The sequence below is a fragment of the Oryzias melastigma genome, linkage group LG5 (assembly GCF_002922805.2).
Source record: "Oryzias melastigma strain HK-1 linkage group LG5, ASM292280v2, whole genome shotgun sequence".
In the NCBI taxonomy this organism is placed as follows: domain Eukaryota; kingdom Metazoa; phylum Chordata; class Actinopteri; order Beloniformes; family Adrianichthyidae; genus Oryzias; species Oryzias melastigma.
In genome coordinates, this window is record NC_050516.1 from 12,293,045 (window position 1) to 12,312,771 (window position 19,727).

The following is a 19,727-nucleotide window of genomic DNA, read 5'->3' on the forward strand; positions in this document are numbered from 1 at the left end:
ATGGTAACGTTGGAAGAACCTCATGTCACACAAGGAGCAAGCGTATGGCTTCACCCCTACATACACAAATTGACAAATTAACCCAAGATGTTCCTTTAGCTCCAAGAGGAATTTATAAAACAAGCATCATCTCAGGGGACCCCATCATTCCACACAGGGAAACAGAAAACATTTTCCTTTTCTTTTGTCTTTTTTTTTTTTTTACTAAAACTCTCTCCTGTAATAGGGAGAAATGTATTATCAAATGGAGAGCATCATGACAGAAAATCAAAAACAAATTTCAACAAGACACAGATGAATCTGAAGGTCCACAAAACTTTTAGTAAAGGTTTAATAGTATACAAGTTAAAATAAAAGTGAAATTTGTGTGTTTAAGCGTCACTAAAAATTGCATTTTTATGCTTTTTAAAACAAATTTGACCAAATTACTCTGCTCTTTAATATTCAACCCCCCCCCAAAAAAATAAAATTCAAATTATAAAAGCATAACATGCAAAAATAAATGTATATAGTAAGTTAACAAAAGAACAGTTCCAGTCCAACTGCGACCACCATTATCAACCATTCACTGATGAAAACCAGGCTACCATCTCCAAAAAATGTAAAGGGTAACCAAACACTAAATCAACTTTTTTGTCTGTTGACCCCTATAAATGGGGCTTTAAAGGTTCTGCCTGTTGGTCCTTTCCACATTTTTGGCCATTTAAAATAAATGTGTTTGATTCCTGGAATCATAGTTTAAAACCATCTGTGTGTTGCCCCCTACAGGCTGAAACGAGGTATTACAGTTGAATTTTGTGATTGGTCATCTGGTCTAAGTCCTACGTCATTTCAGAAGTTTCCCGTCATCATGCGCTGAAGCTCCAGTATAAAAGCCTCGACTATCTTTGACTCGGTAACAGTTGTTATTGATTTAGCTATAGCATGGCTTGTTTGTGAAATGTCTTCAGTTGTCAAAAATCTACTGGCTTCCACAACTTTCCAGTGGACTTCAAAATGAGTCAACAGTGGTTGACTGCAGTTGGCGTTGAATTCAGCGAACTCCTTTGGGATGATGGATTTGCAATGAATGTTTCACTTGGGATTGTTTGCTTAATACATTAGCCTTTATTAGCTATGATGCTAGTGTCATTTTACCACTGAGACACGGGTCCCCTTCGGTCTGGACTATGACCGCCTGCCTCGGGAGAAGGGGGAAGAGAAAAATCCTCAAACCTCCACAGAAAGTTCTGCAGTCCAACTGGCATCACTTTGCTCAGCATCACTCTCCATGTTGAAGATGCAGAGTGACAACATTACCTCAAGCTAACCTCACTGTCACAGTCAATCACAGATTTAAACCACACCTCCCCCATTCAGCTCCACCTAGCCCCACCCCCTTTTTTGCATTTGTCAAATCTGGGCTGAGAGAGAGGTCAGCCTCCAGCTGTCCTGTTGTGTAACCCTTCAAGACAATGCAGAATGAAAGGCCTTTCTTATATGTGGGAAAAACATCAAATATAGGTGGAAACATAGTTCCAGCTAATCATCATCAAGGTCAGAAAGTAAAAAGAAACCCCAAAACATTTTACCAGCTACACCAACATCTAGCATACCAACTCCACATCCAAACTGTGTGTAGAGTTGTAGAGTTATTATCTATGAATGTTAAACTTGTGGAAGAAGCATTTCTTCTTAAAATGTTCATTTTTCCTCCTCAAGTTAAGTCACAATTCATCGACAAGTATAAACATGTAGCAACTGAAGTTAAGTTATTTTTTGCACAAAAATGTTTCACTTCATTCCTCACCTTAAAGAAACAACTGATTTTGACAACCGTTTTATAAACTATATTTGGAAATTGAACTAAAATTATTTATTTATGGAAGCAGTAATTGGAACCTTGTAAGTTTTGGGCAAACAACCTTTTTTTTACACCATTTTAAGATTTAATTTGTTGTTTTGTCCTTTAGTAGCCATAAGTCTATTTCAGCTTCATAAATGTATGAATTTGCAAGTCTTGTGCTGATAATTAAATTGGTCAAAAACAAAAAACTGCCAACATTTATGTAAATAAAGTAAACTGCCTTAGATGAATAATCTGGTCCCTCCTGTTAGTCTGCTGAATAGCAGATCTTTAGCTCCACTAAACCCAAGTAATAGCAACAATAGATCCAGAGCAGCCTAAACTAAAGTGAAACTTGACGCACAGTAAGAGCAGCATGTAAGCAAAAACCATGGCTGAGAGCAAATAAAGCAATGACAAATATAACTGCATGGTAGCAAGAGATTCTGTTTTTTCTCATTTGATTTAAATTAAATTAGGGCTTAAAAAAAGAAGGAAAAAAACTGGGTACGGTGAAAAGACTCATACCCGTATGAGTGAGTTTGTGTCTCTCCAGGTGGTAACGCTGGAAAAACCTCATGTCACACATGGTGCAAGCGTACGGCTTCACCCCTACACACACAGAGCATAACATCATTAGCTTTTTAGTCTGATAAAATTAAAAGAATTGGGTGGAAAGAAAAAAAAAAAAAAGAACCACAAATTATATGAAACGGAAAATGATAAAGAGCATTCTCAAAGCGATAGAGCTTGATCAAGCTGTTATGGTTGATAGACAAAGCGTGTCAGTTTAGTCTAAAGTTAACCAGCTTGAATTTGACACTGTATTTTTTAAGGGGCATTCTGGGGCAGCAGTCATGGTTTGTGAAAAGAAAATAAATAAAATTCAACTTAAAATGCAAATCTGATAATGAGAAAAGGGGAAATATTTGCAAATAATTATCCAATAAAGCCTGCATTTTTTATTTTTTTATATAGTAAAATAGATTGAAATCCAACTTATTTTATTAGAAGAAAACTCTAAAAAAAAATACATGTATTTAGTACCCTCAAGTCTAGCTTTTACTTGCTTTATTAATATCTAAAGATTCTACTGGAGTCCACAGTTTGAGTCCACTATCAAAAAGTCTTTTTGTTGTTTTTTTTAAATACAGCTTTTTGTTATCAACATCATCTGCAGTCAATAGTGACAAAAGCAATAGTTAATTAAATCCTAAACAAATACAGAAAAAAACTTAAGGTTTAAATAAAGTTTTTGACAAAACTTGCAAAAGTAAGTATTTTAGAATTAGGAGAACACTAGTATATCTAAACAAAAAACTAATCATTGGTGCATAGTAAAGAAAATAATTTCTAAATTTAAAAATATAAAAAAAACATGCAGAATAAATCAATTTATGGAAGGTAACCTGCAATTACTTAGGAATTACTGCTGAAACAAATATATATACATTATATATATATATCAAAATAAATCAAAAAACAGAAGCCAATCACTGCGTTTCAATGCTGCCAAATAACTATTGACTCGATGCCAAACAAACTCACATGGAAAATATCATAATCCTGAAGTCATCTATGAAGTACTGGAATGCAGAAGCTAGTAATAAATCAAGAAGCAACTATTAAACATTGGACGACAGAGCTAAATGCTTACTATTTCCTACACTGCAAAAAAAAAAAAAACAACACAAGATGACAGACGCGGATCTTACGACAGAGTATTAGGGCCACCAAAAAAAGTAATATTACGAGATATAGAGTCGTAAAATTATGAGATTAAAGTTGAAGTAAGCACACGGTCCAGCGGGTGTATATGTGCAGCAGCAGACCAACTAAACTCGTTTTGGTCAAAGCGTCTTTGAAAAGGTAATCTGAATGTTTATTGATAACGTTACAAATGTAGGGACGCTCCTTTGCTTGATTTACAGTTTATTAATGTTTTTCTCATTGATGGGTGGCTTGCAGGATCTCTGCAGTTCTCGTTGCTGCTGTCCACTTCCAATCATCTCTTCCTCTACGAAAGACAAGATCTCCTTCAAGTCTGTGTGATGCTTCTGTGTGGGGAGCCCCAGCATATTCTTTTTGATGCTAATGTAACAGACTTTTTCATTCAGGGCGTTTCATTTGGACGAGGGGACGTTTTTAACACTTTTCATTCATTGTGCTGTCCCTTCTGCGCATGACAGTTACATGACCTAAGGTGACAAATGGACTTCTGCGTATGTGAATGATAAGGGCAGAAATAAAGTGGCGGTCCTCCAATTGTTTGTCTCTGAGCTCCTTCTTACCGCACTATCGACGTAGAACCCCAGAAAGCCAGCTACATTAATAATAATTATATCTTGAGCTGCCAAAAGGTTCACAAATTCTTTCTTTTTTTTAAACCTATCCAGAAATGGCTTAGATAGACAGACAACTTTGGTATTTTTTCTCGTTAATTTATGACTTTTTTCCTCGTACATGTTTTAAAGTCTAGATTTGAGACTTTAGTAAATCTATAACTTTTTACTTTAAAGTTGTAGATTGGCAACTTTAAAAAATGTAAACTTATGAGAAAAAAAGTAATAATTTACCCTATGACTTTTGAAGTCAAAAATATACAATGTTATTCCGGTAATTTAACAGTTATGACTTTTATTCCTCTTAAATTTACTAAATTAAACTTAAAAAAAAAATGTTGGCTTGTAAAATGGCCCCAATACTCTGTTGTGAGATAGAACACAACAGGTGAACAAAAGAAAAAAAGAAATAATCTACAAGTAAAGTTTTTCTGATAAAAAAAAAAGTTTACATGCATGTAATAAATGTGAGATTTTTTAAGTCCCCCAGGAAGGCACTCATCCCTGTGATGGCTCACCTACTAGTTGCTCCTAAAAAATCTTTAGAAATAAATTCCTTTAAAACTAAAAATGTGGTTGATCTTCCAAAGAAGACTAAAAATTTGACTCTACAGACCATTGAAAAGCTCATGGCAAAAATAAATGATGTCACAATGCTGAATGGAGATTTATAGTGGCCATGGTAAAACATAAAAAAGGCAGAACCGGAGTTTTTAATAGTGGACTCTATACTACTGGACCACACAGACAAAGATTTAAAGACTGTGCATGACATGTTGGGATGGGAAGATTTAGAGTGTGGCTTTGTTGGAAATTACTGTCCACAGACAAAATGAATCGTCAGCATCTGCCCCTTCATTCAAGTGACAGACTACATGCGCAGTCAGACTTATGTAATATGGGTACGGTTGAAGGACGCATACCCGTGTGAATGAGGCTGTGTCTCTCCAGGTGGTAACGCTGAATAAACCTCATGTCACAAACGGCACAAGCATACGGCTTCTCCCCTAAACCGAAGAGCACCAGTTTTAGTTCAAGATCTCACAGCCCCGTTAGCTGTGAGGCAAAATCTTTTTTTTTTCTTTTTTACCAAAACAAGTTTAAAGCAGGCCATTTCAAAACCCTTACAGCTGCTGCACACGCCCAGAGTCCTCTCAGCCCAAGCGCTCAAAGCTCTTTCAACAGTTCATTCATCTATGCAAGCATTAAAAGTTTTTATGACCTAATTATGAAACGTAAGGTTTTCAAAGCAGAAACCATACCTGTATGAATGAGGATATGTCTCTTCAGGTGATATCCACTCCTGAAAGCACCATAACAGTGATCACAAATAAAATTTTTCTGCACTTTGGAGGACGGGCCATTTTCATCTCCCCCCACGCCCTGCAGAGAAAAAGAGTTCAAACTTTTAAACATCTACATTATCTGCAATCCAAGAGCTCAAGAGCACATTTACAGCAAGCAAAATATAAGTTTAAAAAGGCCTATATCATGCTAAATCAACTTTGAGCTTTTAAGTGAAATAAAGTCAATTACTCATGAAAAAAACCCTAAAGCAGTATTTTTCTCCATTCACACGTCTGAGCATTCCTGTCCAAGCCTGCTTTCTGAGCACCAGCCCCTTCTAATCTACCAAAACGACTAAGTTCTCACATTATGAACATCACTAGCAGAAATTCCAGAAGATTTCAGATTTGTAGCTGCTTTTATTAAAACTTTTTAATGTGAGTCAAGTGTTCCGGATTAGCTTAAAATGTGTCAAAAGAGGGTAAACACCTTCCGTTCTCCTTGGCTTATTTACATTAAAAGTGGGGTCATCTGGACCCCACAAGACAGTGCGCTGAACTTTTTTTTTATCATTGATTTTTGAGTGTCACTAATGTCCATGGCAGACATAAAATCCTGTCCATCCTTGTCCACATTTGTCATGGAAGGAATCACACATCAATATGTGGTTGGAGTCATCTGGACCCCAAAGAGAGTGGAAGGAAAAAGGATATTTAAAAAAAAGTGTTCAGATTTTTAATAAGGCTTTTACATTGGAGGTTTAGCTCCAGACCCGTGTTTATGTTTGACCGCAGTAAACTTCCTCCCTTTATGCGATCAACGTGAATCAGCTTATTCTGTCGTGGAGAGAAGCGGCTTGGCACCAGAATATAACACTTTATATTAGTAATGTGTTGCATATAGGTGAAAACCCGCTTTAAGGTGTTGCTTACCAATGCAAAACCGCTTTTCTCCGCAGTTCAGCTAATTCACGCTGATTGTGTAAGGCAAGGGTGTCAAACTCAATTGCACAGGGGGCCAAAATCCAAAACACATAATAGGTTGCGAGCCGAACAGTGGGATACCTTTCCCTTTGCCTGTCTGGGCGGATTGGGGTTTTAGTGTGGGTTTTGCCAATGTGTTTTGTTGTATGGCTGTTTTACTTTGTTTTGCCCTTAGTTAATTTATCCGGTTATGTTTATTTCTTTCTGCACCATGAGTGAGAGAATGAAGACCCCTTTACACCCTTGTGATGTAAAATGCTGTGTTTAAAACAGAAAGCCAGAAGTCCTTCTAACTCATCTCTCAGCACCATGATCGTAGTGTTGCTTCACTATGTTATCAAGATAACATTGGACCATTAATAATAATAATAATATGATCTGGAGTGCTGGATATAGGCTGGATCCAGGCCCTGAGCCTAGACTTTGACACGTGGTATATGGAGTTACAGTAAGTCAAAGAGCATTTTAGGTTACTCTTAAAGTTGCCGGTTATATAGTCTTTTTCTACCAAAAACAAAAGTATTTTTCAACGAATAAGGTTTTCAGCCGCCTTCTTGTCTGCCACCAGGTCCCCCTCGGAGCAGTGGTTCCTCTTGCACCTAAACCAGCAGGGGCAACAAACGGCTCTCTGCCGTGGCCGGCTCTATATTGACGTCATGAAATGGGCGGCACTCAAAAGGAGATCTTACTTCCGGGAAGCAAAAGGAGCTTCCAAAAATAACTCATATTTAAGAAAAAAAAAAGTGTTATTTAGTGTGCCAAAGGTAATTTATTATCATATATATGGATGTAGTTTACTCTGAAAAGCTAAAGAATAGCATGATATAGGCCTTTCAAATTAGCTATTTTATTTTGAAAAAAACTGCTTCAGTATTAAAAAAAATGTAATTTACATGTCAACCAATGGGAAAAGCCCTCATGGTCCTACTCCCCCCACCGTTAATGGACGCAATTTCGGTTATTGTGCTCAGCCTCTCCCCTCCCCCCCTTTTCCTCTCTAGAAAACCTCCACCCCCTCTCCATCTTGCCAGCACTCCTCCCCCCAACCCCCCACACAAACAAAATTTGTCACCATGAGGGCTTCAAGTCTGCAGAGCTCCAATGAAGTTAAACGCTGTGAGGAGGCGAAACCCACAACCATGAAAGAAGGGATCTACACGAACAGACCATTCCCTTTTCAGCGATCACTTCCACTGACCTTCCCTCCCCTTCCTTCTTGTTCTCTCACTTTACAGGGCGTTACCGATTTCCTGTTCTTTTTTTTCTGTTGCATGTCCTCGTTGGCTCTCATCTCTTTCTCATCCAGTAAGCGTGGAGTTTGGAATTCACCTTCCTTCCGGATAAGCTACGGAGCAGGAACAGATAACGCTATTTTTGTAACCATCATCACTATAAATACAATGTGAAAGTGGCTGAAATGAGGTGGTACAAAAGGTTAATTATTTTGTAAACTAAAAAAAATATATAAAAATACATTTATTTTTCATGTTAGATGGAATAAATGGAAATTATGTCTGTTAAAATGGTTGTACTTGTCAAACAAAGTGACATTTAGCAAAAAATGTTAAACTCTGTAGAGCAATTAAAAAAAATACTTATGTGATCATTAATTACAAATAAACAAGTTTGTTACTATGTTTATAATTTGTTTCTCTAAAAATGTAAAATAACTCAATGCAAATTTTAATTTCAATTACTAAATTTCAAAATAAAGTAAGCTAAAAACATTAAAAAATCCTAACAATGCCCTTTATTCAAACATTTATATTGACAGAAGTAAATGACTAAAAGTAAAGGGCGTATACCTCACACAAAAACAATAAGTAAAAGCCCCAATTTAAATCCACATTTCCCTCGTGTGTTCTAACCAGTGGTGGACAGCTCATTCCAGACGGGAGGATCATGTGGCTCTGAGGAGCACGGTCAGGTCCTTCTCTCTGAGGTGGTCCATGGCCAAGGGGAGCCACCATTTTTTTGGGTGGGGCTGCCATGGAACTGGCCTGCATCAGAGCCATGCTGGACAGAACAGCTTCGCAGCCAAGCAGCCCCGCCTGCACAGAAAAGCAACAAAGAGCAGCACTTTAGCGGCTATATCCCAAACACAAAACAAGCTTCAATTTGAAATGATGGAAATTCTGTGTGACATATGACATTTTGCAGGGTAGATTAAATCAATTACATTAGGTTTTTTTTTTTTTTGGTAAACATCGACAACATCCTGAGTGACACAAGACTGCAAATAAAGTTATTTGTAATCATTTTGGAGTTTTCAAAACAAACCCATTTCATATGGTCGCGGACTGAGCTGCTGGGCAGATGGGACATTGCTGTGGTATATGTGAGCGCAGGGACAGGGGTGGGGACAAGGTCATCCAGAGATCCGTCAGTCAGGATGGTCGGGCTGGTGGGAAGCCACACCCACCTCACTCATCTAGCATTAAAACTGAGAATGTGGGTGAAACACAGAGACAAAAACCCTAACATGAAATATCAGTCGCACTTTGTCATTTCTAAAGTGAACAGATTCATTTAGAAATAAAGATTCCAAATTGAAACCTGCAAAATCACAAAATCATTATGTGAACGACCCAGATACACACAAACCCAAAAAGTCTCAGTAGTACTGACACAATTATTAGAATTATGCAAATAAATAAAACAAACAGCTAAAACAGGCAAGAAATACTAATGTTTTAACAAATATATTATTTTATTAAAAACGTTTTAATTGAATAGTTGAAAAATATGATAGCTTTAAAAAATTAGACTAAACCAGCTTTTGTTTTAAATTTGAGATTTTTTTATAAATTAATAAACTATTTTATAAATTCAGCTAAAGCAAACAAGAGGAACTAACTCAAAGATGAAGGTTTTAAAATGTGGAGAAACAGAAAAATAACTGAGGCAAACCCTTATGTGGTTGCAGTTGACTTCACCTATTTTTTTCCACTGTAATGTACACTGGCCATACAAAAGAAAACTCCTGCAAAACAGTTCTGCTCAATAGGATTGTAGCTTTTTGGAATTGAAATGATTTAAAACAAAAAAATCCAAAAACTGATCTACCATAGACTTCAACAACAAGTTTGTAAATAAAACAAGCCAAAATTTCGGTTTAGAACCCAATTTAAAACAGCATTTTTAAAATCAATCTGTTTATTTAAAAAAAATCTTTAGTGACTTAAAGTTAGGCCTTTATAATTATTTAATTGTTTTATTTGTATTAAAAGATAACGCAAAAACATTTTTTATAAAATACACATATTTGCTTTAGAGGAAAATAGATTCATACAATAAAGATCATATTACAATTGATTTATTGTATTTTGAAAGCAATATTCAACCACTTCATTCCAAAATAAACAAAACATGTACATGATATATGAAAAACCTATAAGAACACAAGAAGGAATAACCATCTAAAACTTTGTCATTTTTCTTCCACTGAAACAAAATTTGTAGCCAACAAACAATTTGAACTTCTGGTTAAAAAACAAAGTTTTTATTGTAAATAGTTGGCCTATAATTAATAGTTTAATTTAATTATTTAATTAGTTTTATTTTTTGCCCGCAATTAGTGCAAGCTAATCAATTTCAGAAAAATGTTAACATAGAAACAGGGAAAATGCAATAAACTAATGTTTTTTTCCAACTCAACTGAATCCCTATTTTTACCTGGCATGATAAAAATACCTATTTCTATTAAACAGACTCAGAATGCATCAATTATTCCAAACAATTTTAGATATTCTAATAAGCAACTTTAATATTTTGCATTGCAAAAATTAAAAAGTACAAGGTTGATTGTTTAAAAAACTGCACAATAACTGTAATTGCTTTTGAAAAGTTATTTAAATAAATATTATTGTAATTGTAGTAAGGCCACAATAAACATGAACTCTTCTTTTAACAAACTTGTCAAACTGACAGCTATTATTCTTTTTAAGAGGATTTTGAACTGAAGAACATGGTAAATTAATATTTAACTATATCCTTAAAACTGAAATATCAATCGGCAGAACAAACTGCAGTTTTAAGATGAATACATGTGAATTATCTTCAAGATAATTTGTGAATTTTTTTGGGGGGGGGAAGATGGCTGAAATAGCATCTAAGAGATTCTTGGTAATGAATTTATTTTATATAGAGATATACAAGTTGTGTTTAAAATGTCTTATAAGTTAGCTTAATCAACATAGGGAATATTATTTTGAGGGATAAACTCAAGTAGAGAGATCCCCTTATTACTTGGTGTGAATACTTTTCCCTACACGAAATTGAGATTTAAAAGAACAAAAAGGACGTGGAGCATTTCACAACCACGTATAATACTAGGAAAAGGAACAAATAATTCGAAAACGTCAACACAAGAGCCACCAAACCGAATCAAACAGGATTAATTAAAATTATATAACAAGTTGTTTTTAAACATGAATGCAAAAACTGCTTGACGAACAGCAAGAGCGCAAACATCAATATTTGCTTACCATATATGCTTTGTTTCCCCTATTTTAAAAAAGAAAGGCGTACAAGTACAACAATGTGTTCTGGACTGGTCAACTTAGGTATGCTAGCGCAGCCAGCTAACGGTGCGCTAACAACCAAATGCTAAATAAGCAGAAATGCTAGCAGTTCCGACGGGTTAGATTGTTCAAACTATATTTGTCCCTTCCAAAGCAAATAAATGTAAATTCCATAACATGGAGATTCTTTTAAAATAACAGTACAGGTTAGAGTGGCCTTCGCACTCAACCCACCGCTACTTTTGCACGATTGCTAACCTTAGCTAGCCTCGCGCGATCCTACACAAAAACTAGAAATCGACTAAACGTAAGGCCCACCTGGTCATCTGGTTATTACATCTGCTTAATCTATGCGTTTGCATTCCAGGATGGATATACGTTTTCCAAAGAATTTACTGAAAGCTCAACTGGTTCCAGACAAGGCTGAGCAATAAAGACATCCGTGATGGCCGTCGCCGCGAGCGCCTCCCCCTCCCCATGCTAACGTTTGTTAGCCACTTAGCATTGGCGCTACAACAATGTACACAGTTATTTGCTCCTTTCCGTGAACACAAATGTTACAGAGAGAAAAAAATAGACCATTTACTGCACAATTTTAAACATTCACTCATTCCAAACGGAGATTTTCCTTATTGTCCTACCTTTTTGTTTGACTTGCAGAGGTTTTCAGGAGCGTCTAGTTTACAAACACAGGAAACGCCACAGGATGTAGCTCACTCCCCCACAGACACAGCAGCACCAGAGCCTCCCCAGACTCACGCAAAAGGTTCATCTTCTGCTCCCCGTGAACACAGAGAGCGCTGTTCCTAATTAAAATGCCGTGAAAAAAAAAATCATCTATTTGTTTAACGCATGCGTGATACATATGTTGTGTGCTTTGTGTACGTTTCGTCAATTTGCAGCAGATTCGAAGGGATGAGCATTGAAGAGGCGGTGATAAATGGGAGGAACTGAGCCCCTAAAATGACAGAAAACAGATGGAAAGCCTGGAGGGGGCAAACGGGCGTACACGCCGCTTGGCTGTGCCACAGTTCTACAATTGTTGCTCTTAAAGCATTTTTTCCAATTAAGTCCACAAACTGGGATATCATAATATATTGCTACTGCTTATAACAACTTGACAGTCTTTTATTTTGAACATTTTCTTTTTTGTTTTGGTCTACCTGAAATGTTATGACCCAAGTTACCCACAATTAAAAAATGTGTAAAAAAACACAATGTATTACAATCATAAAAACAATTAAAAAAATAAATGCGTAAAATCCTATTTAAAAAGAAATTACAAGATAAAAAGCAGCTAGGCAGAAACTATAGTGTGAAAGTGGAAGAACGGTTCAGCTTTAAAACCTCTCTAATAGCCGGTGGCAACTGATTCCATAGTTTAGGAACCAGCACAGCAAAGGCACGATCTCCTTGAAACTTACATTTGGTTCTCGGAACCAGTAACAAACACTGGTCTGCAGAATGCAAAGACTTAGAGGGGGAATATTTCGAAAGCAGATCAGAAAGGTAAGACGGTGCCACACCTGCCAGTGATTTAAAAGCAAAAACAAGAATTTTCATACAAATCAGATATTGAACTGGCACCCAGTTCAAAGACACCAGGACAGGGGTTATGTAATCAAACTTCTTTGCACCACATATAAATCTGGCCACTGCATTTTGCACTACCTGTAGTCTGGCTATTGAGGCCTTGGCTAACGCAGCATATAAGGAGCTGCAGTAATTTAGCGTGGTTAACACAAAAGCGCGGGTCACTATTTCAAGGTTTGACTTGGAATCGAAGGACTTAATCCTGGACAAACGTTGTAACTGGAAAAAGCAGGACCTGGTTACTGCATTTATTTGAAGGTCCAGTTTCAGGGCAGCATCAAGTTTCACTACCAAGTTAGTGAGCACAGACTTTCTCAAAGGGAGCGAAAGAGAGGAGGTCAAGACCACGATCCTTATCCCCGCTAAGGAAAACACAACAACTGAGTCCAAGAAGCTTGACTTTCATTGAGACATTCAGTTAGTGCCGTAACTGAGCGGTTGGGACCTTTGTGTATGGGGACATACATTTGACAGTCGTCAACATAAAGGTGAAAATCAACCTTATGTTTCCAAAGCAGCTTCCCCAGTGGGAGCATGTAAATAGAAAAAAGCAGTGGGCCCAGAACTTACCCCTGAGGGACTCCCCATCTCACGGGATAACACTTGGAGGAGTGAGGACTCATGCAGACACAGAATGACCTGTCTGTGAGATAGGATCTCATCCACTAGCTTCCCCAGAGTGTTAAGCACTTTTGGCCTTCTAAGAAGGCAGCAAAGTGCTATATATACACAGAAGATATGAGTGTAAGCATTTAATGCTGCAAATCTAATTTGAGTGAGAGGAAAGCAGAAGAGAGACATCGTAAGAAAGAGGCAGTTCAAACTCACCTGTTGCATTTAAATACAATCTTAATTAAAAAGTTGAACACTTAATTATATTCAAATTGTTTTCTTTGATAGATCTGTTTTGCACCACTGCTCTGTCTCGCATAAATTGTATTAAAAAAATACACCTCATAGATTTCATTTCAATTGGACCAAGTACTTGATATGATGACTGTGATGCAAAATGTTGAGCCTCGTATGAATTAACAACCAAATTTGTAAAGGGTCAATTTCACTTTTAAGGTATTTTTAATATGGTTTTACTCATTTTTACAGAGTTTTTCACTGAACAGAGTCTTCAAAAGAAACATCTTCTGTTAACTGAAGTAAAACTTAAACCCAACTTTACTTCAACCTTTGGAATATTATGTAATAAAAGTCATGTGCTACTGCAGTCAGACGCTGCAATTAAAAAGTTGCACACGTTTGACATGACCACAAAATCTGATAACTGATAGTAATCATCAGATGGATTCCAAAACCCGTAATTTACGTGTTTTAGTCAATTATCAGATATACTTTAGTCAGTGTGATATGGTTTTAACCATTGCCTTCCAACTGTCTCCAGCTAGATATATCTTTAATTGATCCCAAGATGGGGAAATAGCTTTGCTACAATAGATCAAAAATGAAAAGACAATAATATAAAAAACAGATAATAAAGAGCAAAGAAAAATATACAAACAACAGCAGTTGGCTTTAATACATCGGGTCTTTAATTTTATACTCAGACTTTCACTAACACTGGTTGCTTTCTTTTATTTTCTTAGTCTTTTTTTAATACCATCTGGCATGTAAAAAATATTGAATATATCAGGTAAACATGAAGCATTCATTTTATTTGAAAAAAAAAAGATAAGAGCATGACATTTCTGATTAAATTTCTGATTTGTTTAAGAAATAGGACATTTTTAGTCAAACCTCAACTGAGACTGATACTACAATAATCACATTTTAACCCTTTCACTATGTATGTCACTTATTCAATTTAATCCAGGAGGACTCCAATTAATTTAGCATCACATAGAAAGGAAAAAGCATTACAGATTTTTTTTTATTAAAAATAATCTCAGGCAAAAGGAGATTAACTATTTCCATGCACTTCAGAAATGTAATCTTCAAAAATTTCTTATTACATCTTAAAGATTTTAGATACAGTTCAAACTCATTCTAAAATAACTTTTAGAATAATCTTTGCCTTTAGTGTCATAATTGTCTAAAATACATTTAGGTCAACATATGAGGTTTCATGCCTCTGGAGTGTTTGTTTATACTACATGAAAAAAATGAGAGTTGGCTTTCATACAGGTAAACAGATGTTTTGTTTGTCTTTGTGATCCACTCACACCAATATAACCTCACTGTGTTATTAGACGTAGGATACCAACAAGTCAAATAAACAGATAGACATGTAGGGCCGTAACGACTTAATTGATTAACTGATTTCTATTCTGACAATCCAACCAGATCAACCAGTCGGAAGCAGGTTGGTAATCAAATCAAATAGACCTATAGCATTATAAAATCATAAAAAAAAATACATTGATCTACCAGGTATTTGATTTTGGAAAATATCAAAACAATGAACAACCAAGTGCCATCACAGCGTACAACACATGTGATGACAAAAAAATAAAAAATAAAAAATGACCATAACAGTTCAATGTGTGGAACTACTTTAATTTTTGCAAAGACGTATAACCATTGATATATGGCATATGACTCCACAAACTTCATCCAAAAACCAAATCCGGAAAAAACAACATAAAAACCCCCAAAAAACAAACAAACAAACTGCAGTGTTTTCTGATCCTTCTGAGACCACAAACCCTCTCTCCTTCTACACCCATTTCTTCCTGAATTGGGAAAAACACTCTGTTTAGTTTTACTATATTATGCTAGTAAGCTATCTTTGCAATTTTATTAGCAAAATTTTATATTAACAAAAAATCAAACTCAAAATGTTATTGAAATAATTGCTTAAACCAGACATTATTTATGCTATTTCTTCCAAAACCAATAAAAATAAATTAAAACATATAATCTGTCACAGCTTTACAGAATGCCATAACATTACTTATATTAGAATTAAAATATGTTATTGTTATATATTATCATCATATATAATATCAATCTTAATTACACTTATGTAACTTTTAATAAAAGTTTATTGTATTAATGAAATATTATATTTTAGATAATAATCCCAAATATAGTATATATTCAAAATATTTTAGATCACAATGTAATTGCAATAATTTTTTATTAGGCCATTTTTTTGATTGATTAACAGTTTATTGTTCTTTATTCATTACTATATAAATGTCCTGAATAAAGGTTTTCAAAAACGTTAAAAAATATTAGAGAAAAAACAATTTAAAAAAACGACATTTCTCCCTTCTCAAAAACATACCACGTGCACGCACGCGCACGCGCGTACCAGTAAGGGTTGTTGCCTGAGGTGATTGGTCTGGAATCACATGACCTGCCTCTGCCACTCTGGTGACACCTTTGCTTTGTCCCCGCCCCCGCCGTCCACACCGGGCAGTGACGCAGCCGCAGCAGAGTGTCAGGTGTCGCGCAGGTTTCGCAGAGATACGGGCTCAGCGGAAGTTCCCACAGGTAAGACAAAATTGAAAGAACAAGTCGGGCAAAATACGCAGGTAACCTTCAACCTCACCACCAAAGGTTGTCGTTTTTCAAGGTTAATGGTAGTTTTAGTTCACTAAAATGGAGTTAAAATGTTTTTTTTTTTTAGCGCACATGCGCACAGAACGTCAGAGGAGCCGCAGTGTTGGAGCGGATTGTTGTCAGATGGGTTCAGGTGTGGAGCTTGTTTTCGGCTTAGCTTGCTATGATCTCTCTAAAATTATCTTCTTTATTTGTATGAAGCTTTTTTTGTTTCCAGCTTAGCCATAAACGCTCCTTTCTCTGCGTCTGCGCAGACACCTGTAATTAAAGTTCCTCAGATGACACTGTGGCCTCCACGCATGTCTCTGACTGCATGCCCCAAAAATTACAGGTTCAAACTCTCAGATGTTTGAAAATGTTTCTTCCTCTGTCAGTTACTGAAGTGGTGACTCACTTTCCTCTGTTTTTGTCAAACTTTCATGTCTTTTTTCAGTTGTAAAAAGTAGAGTTAGATGTAAATTTGGCAAGAAATCTTTCAGTTGAGATGATTAAGTTTCAAAAGCTTGCTGCTTATAGGAAATGCCTGTCAGGCTTTCTAGCTGCTGCTTTGTGTCTGCTTTTCAAAAACATTGTGCAATCTATTGTAGACTATACAATTTCCATGATTCCATGATCCTAATCATAGAAGCAGGAGTTATGGGAGCATTAAAAGGGGAAAACCGGTTTATTTCATCTACAGGTGACTATTTCTCAATGGCCGGATTCCTTCTAGCAAAACTGAAACATGATTCAATCAACAATGAACAGTAGAGGTTTAACGATTCATTTCAACGATTGAGTTCATATCATACTTTGTGGTTGACGATACGATTTATAGTCGAAATTGGTTCAGTTGGAACGATCTGATTCACTTACCTAAAATCAATCCAGGACATCTTTAGCCAAAAATTCAACCAGTGTGACTCAGAGGAATACCTGAGTACTGAACCGTGCAGGTGAAGCTTTCCTGCCGGTTTTTTGCACGTATTTATGTGCAACCAAGCACAGAAACGGATGGAAATTCATGATGGCCACACGTAATGCCGAGATGCGCATTGCTGGATTCCCCGCATGTATTTTAAACGTGTCCAAGGGCTAAATGTTGTGTATTTCTTGCAACATAATCAAGTCTAAATTAAATACGTGTACAAAAAAAATAATGTCAAACCCATTAACATTTTAGTTTCACAAAGTTCAGCCCGCTGTTGTTTTTCTCCATCAAAGTAAACTGAATATTATTGGGCTGAATCTGAATTCCTCCACAACTCCTACGGCTTCTCCTGTACATTTATCCCTCCAAACGGAGAGTTATGGAAACATAAGCTATGTCCAAATTCCCACCCTAATCCCTAAATACTAAAAAAACATATATTGCAGGACTATATCATACCCTGGATTTCAAAAGCAATGCCGACACCATGTTCAGCACTTGTCTTCTTTTTGTTAAATTCTGGATATCACGTCATTGATTTCACGAATGAAAATCTAATCAATCTGAACATTTCTATTTGTGACTCCACTGTGTTCTGATGATGAAAATGTTGATGGTTTATTAAAAAAATACATTTAAACACATTTTTTTTTTCAAAAATTGTTTGACTCCAATGCATTGTGGTCTGTATTTGCTAATGTAGTGAACATTGATGCATGCTAGTTTTCTGCAAAGACTTCTGGGAAATTTCTAGGGCACTTAATTTTGGAATTGTAGATTCAGACAGCACTATGAAATGGAGAACGCACTATATAGTGCATATTGGGGGAATTCGGACGCCATCATAGTGTCTTCAAATCCAGACGTTACTAACCCTCGATGATGTCATCAATAGTTGCCGTTCATGTACGTTAGCGCTAGCTCTTAAAAAATACATTGGTTTTATAACTTTAAAAAGTCATGCTAAAACAAAAAGTCAATACTTAAATTGTAAACTTCTGTGCTTTAGAGCGCAGCCATGAAAAGAAATGCGTTTCTCCTCAACACCCTTGCGGCGGAGGGATACACAGTGAAAAGTCCCTATGGTTTCCCCTTAAAAAAAACAATTTTGGACGCCATTACTGCTCCAAATACCCCTACAATGGGAGGTGTAATGGAAGAATTCAGATTCCGCGTTAGAACAATGTTCCACACTGTATGGTCACATGTCTTTGATAAATTCAGTGTTTCCCCACATTGGACTGCACTGATGGTTGATCATTTTTTGCTTCCATTATATGAGTGTTGTCTGCTACGAACGCACTTGGTTGTTTTTACATTATCTTACATTAAACTTGACTTGTCTCCATCCAATTGGTATTTTCCAATATTGACATAATCGATTTATTGCATTTTAAAGCAATTTTATCATTTTAAACCTGTTTAGCTTGGACAGAGTGATCTGGTTGGATAAATCATTTCATCGATTAATCGTTACGCCTCCAATGAACTTTACTAGTTTTAATTTTAAATTCTTTTATATGTCCTCCATCATGAGAAAAATGCTACAACAGCATGTTAAAAAGCCCAAAAAGGTGATTTTCATTGAAATGGGTCTTTAAAGTCTTTAATTCTTCTACTGTTTTGTTGTCTTATGTCAGGTGTGAACTCTCATTCATGAGAATTTTAGTCGAAATGTTTTGCTTTTCCCACATTCCCCACCTTGTAAAGATGCATGCAAAGTATCTGCTATTGGTCAACCTGTGACCTTGTTCGCAGCAGGTGACCTGACATGGGTGTGTCTCCTTTGTATGCAAAAAAAGAGCTCAAGCTTTGTGTCCAGTAAACGAGAGTCTCAGAAAAGTGAGAAACTGACCCAAAAGGCCTTTTTGTCAAAGCTGTTGGAAAAACATGAAAGGACTTGCCTAAAAGGCACAAAAAGTGTTAAAAATAATCATTGATGTCCTCAAGAAATTCCGATATGAATCTACATTGTGTTTTGTTTTTCTTTCCTTTTGCTCATCGTTTCCCGCAACTACAACTTCCGCTCCACAATTAAAGAAAAGCAGCTTTCAAACTCGTCTTTGAGAGGAGGATCTAATATTTGTGGTCATGTCAGGGGAGTACAGGCGCTCAGCTGCTGTTGTTAAAGTTTTTTACAAACACTTGTTACCAGTTTCACTTTGAGCCTGAGAAATGATGTCATCCTGTCGGAGCTCCTGTGAAAAAGATGGTTGGATTAAGCGATTTGAGGCTCGTCACCGACTGTTTCTGCTGCCATTGAAGGGTCATAACTTAACCTCACTTTAATAAACACAGATTTACTTGTTGAATCACATCCTTTCAAATTAAATCAGTGACTTATTCCCCTCTGAAAGATGTCGTAACCTTTTCCTGAGGCCTTTTCAGTTTTTTTTTCCATTTTGCAATCGTGTAGCAGGGGTGGCGGTGCAGGTTTGAACCCGTTGAGTTGCTTCGTAACTCTTTTGGCTCTCAAACTTTGGTGTTTGTCCCCGTTTGGGAAAAAAAAAAAAAAAGGAGCTTCAGCGACTCTGTTTCAGTCATCCAAATCTGCATCATGTCCAGACCTTTTATCTAATGTCTGATCCTGCGATAAGCTCCTGCCTTGTTTACCGGTTTAAACAATGGTGGAGTTGTCTGTGGAAAACCTGTTTCCATGCCACAACCTAAGCGAGATGGATTAAAAAAAGAGTACCGATGAAAAGTGGATTTATTGATAAGATTCCGGCGAGAAGAAACAGTTTCCGT

General features: G+C 36.4%; 2 protein-coding genes across 34 annotated transcripts in view; one reads left to right on the plus strand and one right to left on the minus strand.

The window, feature by feature from the left end:
* znf740a (zinc finger protein 740a) overlaps positions 1 to 12,136 on the minus strand; it is a 28,617-nt gene extending 16,481 nt beyond the window's left edge. For 5 of the 32 annotated variants that reach the window (XM_036211879.1, XM_036211877.1, XM_024269094.2 and 2 more), the window contains exons 1-7: positions 11,602 to 12,133; positions 8,718 to 8,880; positions 8,306 to 8,488; positions 7,636 to 7,782; positions 5,430 to 5,550; positions 5,091 to 5,174; positions 2,354 to 2,437 (exon numbers count right to left, since the gene is read on the minus strand). In XM_036211879.1, the coding sequence (XP_036067772.1) occupies positions 2,354 to 2,437; positions 5,091 to 5,174; positions 5,430 to 5,550; positions 7,636 to 7,782; positions 8,306 to 8,488; positions 8,718 to 8,762 (664 nt within the window). In that variant the 5' untranslated portion in view covers positions 8,763 to 8,880; positions 11,602 to 12,133. The other 27 variants (XM_036211874.1, XM_036211875.1, XM_036211873.1 and 24 more) reach the window with 19 other exon arrangements.
* Positions 12,137 to 15,839: 3,703 nt separating this feature from the next.
* Positions 15,840 to 19,727, plus strand: part of LOC112145661 (LIM domain and actin-binding protein 1) — a 15,924-nt gene continuing 12,036 nt past the window's right edge. Inside the window, exon 1 of one of the 2 annotated variants that reach the window (XM_024271021.2) lies at positions 15,840 to 16,000. The gene's annotated coding sequence lies outside the window, so the exon portion shown is untranslated. The remainder of the gene's footprint in view (positions 16,001 to 19,727) is intronic. The other variant, XM_024271022.2, reaches the window with a different exon arrangement.